Source organism: Melanerpes formicivorus, unplaced genomic scaffold (assembly GCF_026170545.1).
Source record: "Melanerpes formicivorus ecotype bairdi unplaced genomic scaffold, bMelFor1.0.p_v2 SCAF_6, whole genome shotgun sequence".
Lineage (NCBI taxonomy): Eukaryota > Metazoa > Chordata > Aves > Piciformes > Picidae > Melanerpes > Melanerpes formicivorus.
Window position 1 is genome coordinate 20,879,613 of NW_027142358.1, and position 16,310 is coordinate 20,895,922.

The 16,310-nt window shown below is 38.1% G+C and overlaps 1 protein-coding gene across 2 annotated transcripts in view; it reads left to right on the top strand.

The window, feature by feature from the left end:
- The window catches only part of GRID1 (glutamate ionotropic receptor delta type subunit 1), a 564,846-nt gene that overhangs the window by 309,369 nt on the left and 239,167 nt on the right, over nucleotides 1-16,310 (top strand). For both annotated transcript variants that reach the window (XM_068140036.1, XM_068140037.1), the window contains exon 4: nucleotides 14,849-15,054. In XM_068140036.1, coding sequence (XP_067996137.1) covers nucleotides 14,849-15,054 — 206 coding nt within the window. The remainder of the gene's footprint in view (nucleotides 1-14,848; nucleotides 15,055-16,310) is intronic.

The window sequence follows — 16,310 nt, forward strand, 5'->3', positions numbered from 1 at the left end:
AGATATGAAACATCAAAGATAGTGTCAGATAAAACAAACAAAAAAAGAGTTTGCAGTAGTGATTTATAAAATGAGAAACAAGGAGGAGTTTCTGATCAGTTGCTCTGTAAACTTTTCATCATGATATGTGTAAAATGGAAATTTTGGAAGTTGTTTTTTGGTATGGTTTATGTAATTCAAGTCATGTAATACAGTTTTTCCAGCACCCTGTCTGAATACCAACATAGATATTTTGTAAAAATGTTTTTGTCCTGGAGTTTTCAGGATATTAGAGTTTTTCTACTGCTTGTTTGGACCTATGTTTTATTTTAAATATTAGAAAAGGCAGATTTCCAAGTGAAGGAGGAATTAAGGCAATGGATATATGCAGCTCAGTTTTCTTTCTTTGGGATAGATCCTCTCTGGAGTTGTGACATTGTCTAATCATACAGACTGTGATACAGAGGCAACTGATGGTTCTGATGTCTGTGGTCAAGCTGTATGAACCCCTCATACAGATTAGATGAAAATTTCCATGAAACCTTCTGTGTACTTCCCCACTTTCACATGGGCACCTCTCCACAATGAGCACTATTGAGAATGTAGTTGGTTTTCTGAATGGGTTTATTTTCAGCTTTATCCTATTGCTTCGCTATCTTTGCAAATATTTTCCAAGCTTCACAAACTCTCATTAAATTCAAAATGTCAAAGGTTTCAGGTCATAATATTTTGACTCATGTTACACAAGCCATAGAATATCACATTTTAATTTTCAAATTAAGCTTATGAGCTCTTGCAGCTATTGCATATCTTCTAGAAAACTCTCAAGGGGAGCAGAGTAAACATCTAATCTGAACTACCATATCCAAAGGGAAATGATTCTAATAAGTTTAGTTGTTTTCACTAGTTAAAGAAATATTTTTTATTTGTTTTGTGATTGTTTCAGTTTAGATTCTAGCTAGCAAACCTCCCACTGCTGCTTTTCTGCTCACTGTAAGAGTTGTTTATCAGAAGCATTAACCTTGTTTAAATTTTCATTAGACTTAACCTTCTTTTCTGTAGACAAAGCGGATTGAAGCTCTTAATTCTCTCCCTATAAAGCACCCTTCCTAGATGCAGTAATTTCTGCAGATATTTCTTTGGCTTTTAACATTTGATATGAAGAGTGGACACTGGGTCTGCATGGTAGTACTTGAAGTAGCTGTTTTCCTTGTGCCAGTGGCTGAAGTGATGCCACATCTCTGAGCCTGCTTGATATTTCCTGCATACACATCCACCAAAGAAATCAACTCTTTGGGAGTGAAGAAACCTTTTCCTCCATTAGAACTAATATAAATTGGTAAAGATTGGCCAAAATAGCAAGAGTTTGTTGAGGGTTATGGTTTTGGTTTTGCTTTCTTTTTTTCCAGTTGGTCTTTTTGAAGACTAGGAAAACAGGATATCTAAGCTTAAAAAACCCAGTGTCGTTCAGAGTGGATGAGAGTTGTGTGCTATCCAGTTCTTTGAGACTGTGCACCTGATCCACAGGTATAGCAAGGACAGGTATGGTGGGAGGGGACCTCTGGTCTTATGCATATGAGAGAGAAGAGAAAAGAGGGGCAGGTGACATCCCTGTGAAAGCTGGGAGAAGGTAGCATGGAGGGCAGAATTTTCTGAAAGTGTAATTTAACAGGTTAAGGATAAGATCATCCACATTGGATGTTTGACCAGGATGACTGCACATTGAAATCTTGCACAGTGTAACTGATGGTTCATTTCTGAGTAAGTGTTCAAAATATCTTTTTTACCTCTGAGAGAGGGAATCCAATTGCTTGGATACAGAACAGATGTTATCACGGAGGGGTTGTCTCCCTCACATTCTTTGGTTGTTTGGTTTTTGGTGATGGTTTAGTTGGTTTTTTTCCCTTCTTCACAACCAGGTCAAAAATGTAAATGAAGCAACAGGCTTAAGGATACACTTCAGATTGTGTTGGCTTTTTACTTTCTATTCGTTAGTAATTGCTAAAAGAATTTGCCTCGGTATTCCCATGACACTCTTCAGTGTCCAGTTCTTTCATTTTCACAGTCAACTCTGCTATCTCTCTTCACATCTCTTTAGCCCCTGGGACTATGCACTTCACTAAATCCACTGCAAATTTCAGATGATTCATTCTCTTCTCCTCTAAGTAGGTTTTTTACTCACTGTCTCTTCAAATTGTCATCAGCATACTGCAAAGTTCAAGGTGCCTTTTTCTTAGTATGCTTGTTCTCAATTAACTAGTCTATAGTCATTCTAATATTCCTTCTTTGGCATCTGTGCTTAAATTGTGCCGTGGTTGCTCAAGGGAAATATTTTTATTGCTTTTTTTGCTATTGGTATGGCAATAGAGTCCTCTTAACTCTCCTTACCTCTCCTAATGAAGAGATTTAAAGAGATACTCATGGTTTTGAGAGGACTTTCCATTAGTGGGGCTGGGAAAGATGCACAGGTAATCCTCTCAACAGTATGGAATCAGTAAATCAGTCACTTCAGTTGGAAGTCAATGTGTGCTCTGTAAGAAGAGAGACTTACTCCAGTCTTTAAAAGTAAGTTTAAAGTGCACATTTTCATCAATGAAATATAAACCAGGAAATTTAAGATAACATAAATTCAAATGATTCTATTGTACTTGCATGATATAAAAGACGGGGGAGGTACTGTATTGGAAAGGACTGTGAGTACATGAGCAGAGGGAACAGGAAAATGTAATTATTTTTTTTTCTAACTTGGAAGACTTGGTAGTAGGGAGCGAAAGAAAGCATAAATCAGGATACTATTATAATAAGAAACTGATATTTTTAGTATTAGATTATGCATAAATAATGAGGAAAAGTAGATCCTGTTGTATAAAGAATATAAATCAGTGATCTGCTAATTTGCAAGAGCCTAACTTCCAGTTCTCTCTTTCTGGTGTTAAAGCACATTTTGCTGGTCATTCATTCATTCCACTCTTCTGAGCAAAAGATTTGTGTTCAGTGAGTGCTTCTTTCCAGGGGAAAAGAAAAATGATTCTTTTTCATGCAAACTGTAGATAGTGTAACGGAGCCTTGGAGAGCGTTGGGATGTGAGGTTTCAAATACTGTCACTAGATACACACAGCAGTGGTTCTGGGGACGCGTCAAATGAAATGAAGTGTGAAACTGTATCTGCAACCTCTTGCCAGAAGGTTTTGAAATAAGGGTGTTTCCAGCAGTTTACATGTCTCATTCCCTGAAGTTTACAGCTGTATTGTCTGCACCACTGGAGAAGTCATTGTAGTTATGTGTCAGGAGATGCATCTAAATAAAGAGTAAGGCTGAGAAAGGAAGAAGGTGCAGGTGAAATCTGTTAATATACTCAGTGACCAAGAGAAACCTCATGAGAGGGGAGAGGAATGATTATATGAGTGAATGAAGAGATTTGAAGACATACCTGAACTGGAAGTAACCTAATTTTTGCTAAAATAACAAAATCTGAGCTGAAGAAAATCACTCAGTCATATTTTGCCTTCCAGCTGCCATTCTTTGAGTGGCTGTTAGAAATCTTGGTCATAATTTTCTGACAGTTTTCTCACCCTATACCCTTCCAATATTAACTAGATATATTCAATATAATATATAATTATATTATATTTCAGAGACAGAGTGCCTGAATGTATTGTATATCATCAAAGCATTATTATTGTCATAATGATCAAACTCGAACATGAAGACAACTAAAAGAGGCGTTAGCTATACCTGTTGCATGAATGAGATAGTTGAATGAGCAAAGTTCGTCTTTATGATTAGCTTTAAAGAAGCAGTGCTTGATGTGTGGTGTGTCAGGAATAAAATCCTGAGACTGATTCTTTCTGGACTGAGAATGAGAATAAAAGATAAAAACAAAAGCAAAACCTCCGTATGTTAATTTGAAACCCTGGAGCTGGTTCATCTAGGGTTCAGATAGACTTTCCATGCCTTTATATTAAACCATCACATGATTAAATTGTTCTCGTGACCTCATGTTGTTTTGGTTGCTGGGTTTTTTTTTGTTGTTTTGTTTTGTTCTTTCAGGTACTGGAATATGTAAAAGCAAAGTGAATTTACTAGTTACATTTTAAAGCTTTTATATTTCCCTTCCGCTGCATTGCAGTGATGTAATCTTTTCTTAGGAGAGGGTTCTGGTTTTCTCTCTCCGGCAATTCTACAAGAACAGAAAAAGAAGTCAGCAATTACATTTATATCTTGTCTTTACCTGATTGATGGATTTTCAGATGCTTGGCAGTAACATATTATCCTATCCTTTCTGGCACAACATCTTGTCCTCTTTCAGGCCGTTGCTTTATTTAGAGTGACTGAAAGTAACACAGTGTCTGCCTCTGAACTAAATTGAGGTGGTCAGAACTGCCAGCACCCACCAAAGTTACCTGTACCTGTGTGTTGCTGCTCAGCCAGAGGTGTTCTTCACAGCCTTTTCTAATGATAATTTTTTTTTGTGGTGACATTCGGAATTACTTAATTCCTTTCCAGTAAGTTATAAAGCATTAACTAAGGAATTAAGTAAATTAGAGGAAGAGAAAAAAAGAAGACATCTTCATTCAAATGTTAACCTTAGGGTATATTGAACTTCTTAACTGGCCTTCATATTAATGGCTCTAATCAGGACCTAAAAGCTAGTCAGATTTGAGGGGTTTGGAACACAAGCCCTATGAGGAAAGACTGAGGGAGCTGGGATTGCTTAGCCTGGAGAAGAGGAGGCTCAGGGGAGACCTTATTGCAGTCTACAACTACCTGAAGGGAGGTTGTAGACAGGTGGATGATGGTCTCTTCTCCCAGGCAGCCAGTACCAGAACAAGAGGACACAGTCTCAGGCTGTGCCAGGGGAGGTTTAGGTTGGATGTTAGGAAGAAGTTCTATACAGAGAGAGTGATTGCCCATTGGAATGGGCTGCCTGGAGGGGTGGTGGAGTCGCCATCATTGGAGGTGTTTAGGAGGAGACTTGATGGAGTGCTTGGTGTCATGGTTTAGTTGTTTAGGTGGATTGGATTGGTTGATGGGTTGGACACGATGATCTTGAAGGTCTCTTCCAACCTGGTTTGGTTTATTCTACTGTTTATTCTATTTAGAGGGTATTGCACTGAAGCTTTGTCTCTGAGTCCCACAATCAAATTTCAGTTTGCTTTTACTTCAGTATATAGCTCTCTTGTTTCATTTACTCATGGATTTACGTAAAAGATGTGCTACAGTAGCCCCCATTTTTGTGTATGTGCATATAAACCTTCCTAGTGTCATCGAGGTAAACTGAGAACCCTGAATAATTCTCTTTTGAATGTGAGGTTTGTTTCCCTTGTCCAAACACTTAGATTTCTCTGAGTGTGGATTTCAAAATAACTTTTCTAGTTGGTCGTGACAAGAATTTTTTTTTTTTTTAGATTTGCTCTGCTGCCAAACTAGGGATGTTTTTTACTAGCAAACAAAGGACTTTCTTGCTGTACTCAACTGCTTTGATTCAAATAAAGATATGAGTTACACTTGTGCAGGGCATACCAATGGAGCCAGAAAAGTGTATGTAGCATTGCGCTTGCATTTTCCCATTTGCTTGCATTTTGTGTTTGCCTTTCCTATAGCTGAGTTTTTAATGAGACACTCTTTTCCTGGGGTTTTAAATACTTCTCTTTGCTGTTACTCTTTAGAGATATAGCGAAGAGAAGAAAATCTATTCTTAGAGATGCTTGTTAGTTTTCACATGGAGCTCTTCAGTGAAACCTGGCTATTTGCTCTTGCATCTAGGCACATATGAAACAAGTCGTGAGCATGCTTGTTGAGAGCAGGTTTGTTGTGCCTGCAGAAAGGCCACATATTTGGTCATGAACGCAAGCTGTTAAAATATCAGGTTGAAGTTTGGAGAGAAGGGTTGCACAGGAGGATTTGTTAGAAAGGTGGGAAACTTTTTGCTTGGGGTTTTTTATTGCTATTTTAAGAAAGGAGGGATTCACATGTGGAAAATTGGAAGTGCATTCTGCGCTTTGCATCCCTATGCATTTTTGTGCAGAATGTTATGGAGTTTCCATTGAGAAAGTGGGCTTAAAAAATAGGAAATTAAAGAAGGCTAGATATTTTTTTCTAATTTTTCAAATTCAGTGTCTACATGAAAAGCAACTTAATGAGTCAATCAGCTAGCCAAGGAAATTAAACTTCTGATACCATCATTCTCATTACAGCCTGATGGGCATCATTTCAGTAAAATAATGATTAACCCAAGTGTCTGTGGTCTTAAATTCCAAACTAAAAAGATAAATAGCATTGTTCTTAGCTTGGCATCTGGTAAGCAAATATTGACTGAGTAGCTCAGGATGGACTTGCCAGGACAGGTGAGCTCTGTGCAGCTCAGTGCCACACACAGTCTCAAAGTGAGATGGCATTCATATGTTGTGTGTGGAATGGTGATGCAGAGCCTGAGTGATAATTGCAGCCTGGTACTGACTTGGTCAGAGAGCACTGTATTAATGATGGTAAGACTCAAGGCAAGGGAGGAGGTTCAGTACCCTGTACCACTTTGTACTGAATGCTCTGAAAAGCGAGCAATGGAGTGAAACTGTGGCATCTGCTGAAGTGACATCTAGATTTCTCAGAGGAGAAGATGGAAGATAGTGTAAAAATATCAGTAAGGACTCAATTGTCCGAAATCTGAAGCTGGGTGAGAAATAGTAACCTTAAAGAGAATTTCTGTTTTCTCAGTGAAGACACCATCCCTAGATGGTGCCAACAACATAAGAGCTGGCAGCTGTGACAGTCTCTGTGCTACTTGTCTGCCTGACATTTACTTGAACCTACAGAACTGCTACAGTGAGAAAGTTTCTTCAGTAGAGAGCTGAATTATTATTTGCTGGCATGTAGTTAAGCAGGTATAACAGCAGCTCTCTTCTGTAATGTGTATTTGTAGCATATACTTACACTGTACCAGTGTTTAGAAAGAACATTGAGATCCACAGTCAAAAGCTGTTGCATAAATGCAAGCAGTAATTATTGTTAACATATGTGAAAGAATAAGGTCTTCCGGTTAGTAGCCTTTCCTCAACGGGGAATTTAATTTCTTTTTCTGCAGTAATTTTATTGTACTCTCTTAAGATCAGAATGTGCAGTATTTAAGGTAATTTTCATCAAGAAGGTGACTTACTTTACAATCCATTAAAACTGGAGCGATGTGCTTCTGTCTTTGCTGGATGCTTAGCACATGCAGAATGAATTCTTGTGTACATTTCTAATAGCCCAATTTATTTTTTCCTGAAATCTCTTATTTCTTGCTTTTCTCTCACCTCTTTGAGAAGGAGCTATGCAACTTCAAGATCTGAATGGCATTATCTAGTGCCTGGCTCATCAGACAGTGCAGATTACTGCTGCATTGCTTTGTGTTTGACAGCTATTAGTACAACTATCCAGAAAAGAAAGATGTAAAAATTAAAAAGAGGATAATTGAGTGAGATCCTGAAATTCACTCCCAGGTAATGTGCTGTAGGTGAAATGATCTGGATGCTCACAGTTTACATGGATTTAGAGGGAGACTGTGCTTTTCTATGGAGACAAAAGCCATTGGGGGTTTCAAGGCAGAAATACACTTGTGTGGTGCGTATAAATATATAGAAAACATACTTGCCTGAGGAACACTCTGCGCTGCAAAATATGAGGATGGGAGGATGTTGCCATGGGTTAGCTGTTTGGGTGGGTTGGATTGGTTGATGGGTTGGATGTGATGATCTCGAAGGTCTCTTCCAACCTGGTCTGGTTTATTCTAAATAAATAAAGTTTATTCTAAAGGAGTCTATCACTCCACAATTGCTCATGTTTAACACTATCAGAGACAAGTTATGAAGCTTGTCTTCCAGTACAGCTCTTATAAGATGAATAACAAACTAATTCCAATTTGATTAATTGGTTTATTGTACTTGCAGATATATGTACTTGCTATAATAACTATTGTCTAGTTATTGTCTTATTAGTTTCTTTAAAAAAAAAATAGGATGGACTGTAATTGCAGAGGCCTTTCTGTGCACTCAGGTGTATCTAAGAATATGAAAGAAGGAGAAGGTGTTTTAGTGGAAAGTTTTTGAAGTGGAACTTCATTAGAAGTGAGGTGACTAAATCATGGACACTACTTCAACATTGTGAATCCTAATGTTTGCAGAAAAAATGTCTGGCTAATAGAAGCACAGATTGTAGGAATACAGCATGCAGAGACACAGGAGATGTGCAAGTGAAGAAAGATGTTACATGCTTGGGGAGAGGTTGTAAGAACAGACTAAAAGTTGTAAAAATAGAAAATATACCTTACTAATAGAATTTCCCATTTCCACTGGGATCCAATAAACATTTACATTCTAATATTAATGTACTCAGACCTATTGTAACAGACTTTGTCATTTTTCCTGCTCTGATCACTCTATTTGAACAGTCAAAATCATGTTGTGAGTATTTTATGTTGAAAATTCTAGTGCTTGCTCCAAGTCTAATTCTTCCAGATGATTTCAACAGTCATACTTCTCTTTTCAAAGCATAAATACTAATCTTCCCCCTATTGATTGAGGAAGAAAATTTTGTTATTTATTAACTTAAGAATAAAAGCTGTTTCTGAAGTATGTCCGCTTTCAGTTTTCTAAAATACTGGAGTATATTCAAGTCCTTCAAGTAGGTTATTATCTGTAGCAAGGACCCAAAGATGGTATTCAAAATCATCCATTCAGAAAGCTTACAATGCAGCAGGAGTCTAATCATCAGTAAGTGCATTTCTGTTTCTTACAGCAGTCTTATTGTCCCTTGTTGTGTATGCTAACAATTTGCTGTTGAATAATGAGGGACAACAGCCACTGTAAAATAAAACGAATGAAAGTTATGAAACAGAAGTTGTTTAGGAAACCTGCTGTGGAGGGCTTATGTTTTACCATGTAAAGCAGTGAATCCTAGGTGGTTTTTATTCTGTCACAAGAAATTAAATAGTAAGTGGGAAGTATTCTGTCCCATTTGCAGTCAAGAGAGACAAACCTACATTAAAGCAAGGTGTCTTTGTATTAATGGTAACAAATAGCCGTTTTATTTATTCTCTTGGTGCTTAATTGTAAGGAAAAGTGCCATGTTAGTATTCCTAAAATGCCAGAAAATATATTTGTCATAAATGTATAAATACTAAGCTAATGAAACTATCTAAGTCTCCTTGACACTTTCCTCACTAGATATGTCTCCAAAACAATACTCAAGTAAAATTAAGACTGGTGGGGGGGAGGATGCGATGATCTTGAAGGTCTCTTCCAACTTGGTCTGGTCTGGTCTGGTCTAGTCTATTCATTCCCTATTCTATTCATTCCCTATTCTATTCATTCCCTATTCTATTCATTCCCTATTCTATTCATTCCCTATTCTATTCATTCCCTATTCGTTGAGCCTACAATCAGCAAATGAGAAATTTGAAAAGCTCAGCATTTCCTACCCAATCTCATTGTTTTTCACATTTACTTTTCCCCCTTACAAACATACAAGTGAAAGGATTGGTGTAGGTCATTTGAAAATAGAACTTGGCGGTAATACTTCAGTCCTCCCAGAATGTACTTGGTGATGGGTAGGAATGAAAAGGTGTGAAATTATTTCTTGATGCTTCTTTAGCTTTGCCTTCAGCTCCAGCTTGGTACTTAAATCTGCTTCCAGCTGTTTTCAACCCAAAGTAAAATGTTTCTTGGCCATGTGCTGCTTCTATTTCTGTCAAGTGGGGTTAGGAACTGGTGTTGAAAACACAATGTAAGGTTCTCTACCTTTTGAAAATTCCTTTCTACAATAAACCATCCTTAAAAGCTTAATAATAGCTTAAAGCTGCTTGTGTCAAGGCTGAGAATCAAATCCTGTAAATTTATGGAAGATGAATACTATATTAAGGTCTGCAAACTTTTTTTTTTTTTTTTTAATATATATAGGCAATACTATAGATAATACAATAAAAATTAATTACTTTGTAGATGACAATAAGCTTCACATGTAGGCAACTAATACCACATTTAGTATTATTATTTTGTGTTTGTTTTCCTGTCAGCCAGCATGGTGACCAACCTAACCTCCAGCAGGAAGTGATACATTGCATTATTTCTTATAGTAAAATAAACCCCTTATTTATGGCAAACGTAAGTTTTGTAGTCCGGCTGACATGATTCATCTCTTATCAGTGCATCGTCTTTCCTCCTCTCCGTGTAATAGTTATCCCTGAAATTGTCTCGTTCTTCTGTTGTCAGACCTGAACATATGGTATATCTGTCAGAGTTAGGGAGAGGACTCTCGGCCACAGTGATTATCTCTTCAGACAGATGTAGCAGAAGAGACACAAAGGTCATAAGAAGTTTCCTTTCTTATGAAGCTCTAGTGACTTACTTCCAGTTTCAACCTGCTAATTTCACATGATTGCAGTTGTAAACATGTCCAATTATTATATGGTTTTACAGGTTACTTTTATGAGAAAGACTGACCTAACTAAGTTATGTATAGTGTCTTTCTCCTTCTGGAGTGCAGATGTTGCCTCATCTTCAAGAGATGCATGTTCTCTACAGGAAAGGTTTCAAGTACTGTTTCTGAAATTATACATCTTGGGCACGCACAAATCAGGTGTGATTGTTACTGCTGAATATAGGTTACACCCTGAGCAAAAGTAAACATTTTGAAAACTGAAGGCAGAGATTCATACAATGCTTTAGGTTGGAAGGGGTGTTAAAGAGCATCAAATTCCAACCCCCCTACCATGCACAGGAATACATTCCACCAGGTTGCTTGAGGCCAGTTTGGCCTTGAACACCTCCATGAAGGGGGCATTCACAACCTCCCTAAGCAACCTGTTCCAGTCAGTGTCTCACCACCCTCACTGTAAAGAAACTCTTTCTAATATCTGGTCTAAATCTATCCTTCTCAAGCTTAAAGCTCTTCTCTCTTGTGCAGTGACTGTATCTTGTGTACTTAGAGTGGACTAGTCCTTCATGTGTCAGATGTTCTAGACAAGTGTTTTGAGTTTGGATTGCTATACATTTCCTACAGAGTATGAAATAAGTGGGCACGAGGAAGTACTTTATTAGTAATAGTTCACAATAACTCTGTAAAGTTAGAACCTGAAATTTCTATGTAAAAAAGTGAATGTTACAACTCTATGAGATATACATTTTAACAGACAAAATAATTTAGAGAATCCTTTATTTTTTATTAAATTCTATATGAGTTTTCTAAGACTCATTTTAGCAGTAAAGAAAATGAAGGCTTAACTGTCGTAAATTATGAGAAGTGGAGAGAAACTCTGAACTGTACCTGTGAATATTTCTGTTTGAACTGCCATGGAACAAAGCTCATTATTTTCTTTTATGTTACATGGATTTGTGATCTACTAAATGGAAGGGAAAATGAGGGCATCGAACTTGATTTTTTTAATGTGGTATGTCAGAGAAAATAAAACTGAGCCTAGTTCTTTATGGTAAATAAACAGATGCTCCTACATCCCATTTCTATATTCATATACTGATACAGTTTAATTATTGCACTCTTCAAAATGATTGCAATTAATTATTTGTGGGGGAAAAAAATTGATCCCCTTATGTAAACACCTAAAATTTTTAGTCATCTCTGAAAACCATGATCTTCAGTTCCTAATTCCATCTCTGAATTCCCACTAAGCCTTCTCCTCCTCCCTAGTGTCATGTAGGAACAGGCATGTCAGGAAGAAAGGGTCATGCAGTTCTTTCTAATTGCCAACACTGAATAAATTCACATTAACTTAATTTTGTGAAAAACTGACAGATTGTGCTTGTGTATTTGAGCCTGGACAGTCTCTTCCATCCCAAGTTTTGGTGTGTTGTGGTTTTTTGTTTTGGTTTAGTTTTTTTCAAGTTGGAAAACATCTGACTATTTTCCATTTTCTTAGACTAGGAAATAGCCTGTTTTCCTTGGGGGGGAAAAATGTAAGGGAATACAAAATGCTCCAAATAGCCTTACCATGTGAATCCAGTATTTTGTACTGGTCTACAACAACATTTCTAACCAGTAGTTCAGGAGGTCAGCTGAAAACATAAGGCAAAAAGCCCCAGAGCAATATCAGCACAGTTAATCTTTTGTAAACAGCTTTCCTTTTGTGCAGTGATAACTCTGCAAGCCTACACAAAAAGACAAGTCGTTACTGAACTCTGAAAAAGGGGGATTTTCTCACTGCTTGTCAAACACCACAGTAGTTTTGAAGGACTAAACATCATTCAAAGAAAAATTTTAGTGTTTCAAGTATAACGGATCCATAAAGTCAGTATAGGTATAGTAATGAGTGCTAGCTTTCTGAATTTAAATTAGCAAAATCCAAACTTAGGATGACAACTCTACTAAAATACTTAAACCTGTAAATAACAGTTGTTTGTCGCTGTCATTATGTCAGCACACTTGCAATATTTTGCAGTTATACAGGTTTTCTGGCTTTTTCTTGGAATGCCTGCAAGGAGTAATCCCTTTCCTTTCCTCAGTGACTCCAGTTTTTAGACAGTAAGTCAGTCTAGCAATTATTTGGCAGTATGATAAAACTCCTGCAGACTTGCCTAAGTCACTAGCAAAGCCCTCCTGAGCTTATCTTTCATGATGGAGGACACGGCTCAACTAAAGGCAAGATTAAAAAGGCAGTGAAGAGTCCCCTGGAGTTGACACATCCTTAGCTTAATTTATGTTATTTTCTGAAGTTTCTCTGTAATTGGGCTAGTTTTTTTGAAGCTGAATTAATCATGTTAATAAGCATTTCCGTGTTTGGACAGAAGTACAAAGCTTCTCAAGGTAACTTTTTTTGCTTTTCTTTTGGACCTGATGTTTGCCGGTTACCTTGTTAATCAGTATTGCACTTGTAGATGAGCTAAATTCTTTAACTGGTGTATCCTTGCAAGATGTTAGTTCTATCATGTTTCATACAACATTTTTTTAGGGGGAGAAAACAAGTAACACCAAGACTAGTGGTGCTCTAAGAACTCACTCACAGCAGCAAACAATGATATTGAGTCGAATCAGATTGGTTTTCACTCCTCTGACTTTAGCAGTGACTGTGGTTGTGGTGGGTTGGAAGGGTAAGGCCAAGAAGCCTCCTCCCTTCCCCCTTGTAAGGTAAAGGGAAAGAAAATTGAAGGGAAAGGGAAAAAAAAAAAAACTCACAAGCTGAATTAGCAAAGCAGTGGAGCTTTATATTTACAAAGCAATGTAGGATATGCAGGGGAATATATACAAATTTACAATATTTACAATATATACAAAGATATACAACAGAGTAACACAGAAATGAGAGTTCCCCCCCTTGCTGTGGGGGTTCCCCACCTCTGCTTTCCCCCTCTCTCCCTCTCTTCCCCAGAGCAGGTTAGAAAAGAGAGAGAAAGAGGAAAAAAAGTTAGAAGCAGTTTGTGTTAATTGGAAAGGAGTTAATACAGGCCTTATCAGGTTTGTCAGTTTGAAGGCCGAAGCCTTGGCAGAAAGCCCAGCACAGAGAGAGCTGCTGCCCAAAGAGGAGGCGGAAGCAAGACTAAAGATAAAAGTGCCGGAGTGCCCAGGATACCCCCTGCACTCCCAGTTCAGAAGGTGCTTCCTCCCACTTCACCAATGAAATAGTTTAGATTATTCTTTCCGTTTACCAACTTCTGTCCACCATATTCCCTTTCTTAAGGGGACAACGTCAACCGGCCACAGTGGTATTGATACTTAGGATTTCAGTAGAAGTTATCTCCAGGATTTAAAAAACCTGCATCTGATCCCACAATCTACTTTAAAAGACTATTAGAGTTGTAAGTAACATTTTCTGAAGAGCTCTTTTTTTTATTAGGGGAACAAGAAATATACTCTAATTTGTATCATTCGACTTCACCTGTGAGCTGAAATTTGATGATGCAAGTTTGAGAAATGAATGTGAGAAAAGATGGCTAAACGCTTTCATATTCAAGACAAGTTATACATGTTTCATGCAATATTAAAGACTCTTAATGAGATGGTACAAGTGTGATCAGGTCACTGCTAATTTTGAGAGCAACCTGGTTCAGTACAAGTGTTGACCTTTTTAATTGATCTGAACTTCATTACAAAATAAAACCTCAGACAGTTACTAAAGAAAATGCTGAGTCCTGGAGGCAGGGTACAGTTTCAATGAGCAGATTCCATATGATGTTCCCGCTGAAATGTGTGTTCCTTTATGTTAATGTCCTAACAAAAGTGTTTAGGAAAAGATGTGTTTACTTTTAAATTCAGCCTGAAACTCTAGGACAGAGCTCCCAGGAACAGGTTTTTATTCACTGAAATCCAAATTTTTACGCTGTAAAATATTCTGATGATTTGGCGCTGTACAATATTTTCACGCAAAAAGCAGGCATGATCTAATGCAAGTTCCATTGTGGTAGATGGGAAGAGGTATAGGGGCAAGTGATTTGTTTACTTTCTGATTCATCTGTTCCCAGATTTCTGCGTTTGAACTGTGATATTGTTGGGGTAGGACTGTCTTTTTATTTGTGAGGTGTCAAGCCCTGTAGCCTTGACCATCTGGAGAAGTATGCACAGCCATCCAAATACATGACCTGACTCTGCTTAAGAGTCATTCAGAGACCACTGGGGAAAGGTGGATGGATTTTTCCCTGTTGGCATTGGCTATGAAAGGGAGCTGTGGAAGATGACTGTGTACAATACTCTTCTGACAGCACTGCAAGACAAAACGTGATATGTGGTTTTCCACCTAATTAGTAACGCTTGCCTGATTGGCAAAGGTTGATGCAGTTTTTTTTTTCTCTCTTTTTTTTTTTTTTTGTTTTGTTTTGGTTTTTTTCTTGCTCTCTCTCACACCCTTTCCCCCCCTCCCCCCCCCTTTCTTCTTCATCCTGTGTTACAGATATTCGTGGTCTGCAGGGATTTCTCGATCAGGCCTCAAGACTGGGACTTGATGTATCACTACAAAAAGTGGATAGGAACATCAGCAGAGTCTTTGCCAACCTTTTCACTACCATGAAAACAGAGGAGCTGAACCGCTACCGGGACACGTTACGAAGGGCTATCTTACTTCTAAGTCCACGGGGAGCCCAGACTTTTATTAATGAGGTCAGTGTGCAGTTGTTTTTATCATCAATCTTTCAGGAATATACTCAATGACTTATGATATCTTGCCATGTTCTCTGTAGTGGTAGGTTTTAGCAATGCTGGTAGATAAATTTCAAATAAGATCATTAGATTCTAGTGCCAGAGAACTGAAATATTGGGTACTCCATGTAATGCATGTGTTGTGGTTAATGCGAATGGGAGAGCACAAGCCAGGTGAGCACTTGCAATATAACATACAGCTCTGTAGGGATTTTGTTTGTCTGTTTCTAGCTGTCTTCTGTACCAATACTTTTGACCTGGATTTCAACCACTGTTGACAAGTGTGGCAGTTTAGGCTGGGTGATTCCTGGACTGCCATATCAGTTACACCTCTGGTGTCCAACCCAGTAAGGTGGACACAGGAAACAGCGTATTTCATACCCATAGATCCTGCGCCCTATAAATCCATCTGCAAAGTCATTCTCTTCCTCTTTCTTCCCTCTCTGCTCCTGTGGGAGATGCTCCCTATTGGGTAATGGTGGGGGAGTATCTCAAGGCCTCTTGAGACTGCCGCCCACCTTCTTCTCCTCGCATTAGTCTCAGGCCTGACCAGTCTGAGACTAGCCTAGCAGTCGGGGGGGGGGGGAAGAGCCCTGGGGGTCTTGGGTATACCTTCAGGTGGAGAGAAGGGAAGTGCTGGGAGGTCTTTGGGTGTGCTGGAAGGGACTCTGTACGCTTTGGGGTATCTTTGCCACTATAGTTTGTAGCTTTGGTAAAACACTTACTGCTTTTCCTTTTAAACTTTGCATCACTTTTGCAGTCCATTTGTGTGAGTGTCATTATTTCGCCCCTCTCAGGGGCAAGAGAGGATCTGTCTGGCCTCAAACCAGGACAACAAGTGGCCAGAAAATCTACTATAGTCTATTAGAAATGGTCTTCTTTACTATGGAAATCTCCAAATTAATGTGAGAAGGGCACATTATTGATGTTTAAAAGCTGAATCAGGTTTTGTTGAGTATGAAGTAGAATTGTTTGTATATTTTATTTTTTTTCTTAATGGTTTCTTGAAATCAGGCAGGCTAATTAGGACAGGGAGGTAACTGTTGGGAAAACTTGTAATTAATGTTGTGCTGTGGGCTAATTTTTGGCATTAATGAGTTTTACCTAGCTTTTTAAAAAATAAATAATTAATTATTTTACAGTGCTTTATATGTCAGAGTTGAAAAGGAGAGTTGTATCCTCAGTATAAGTTCACGTATTTTCATTAGCTAAGGATT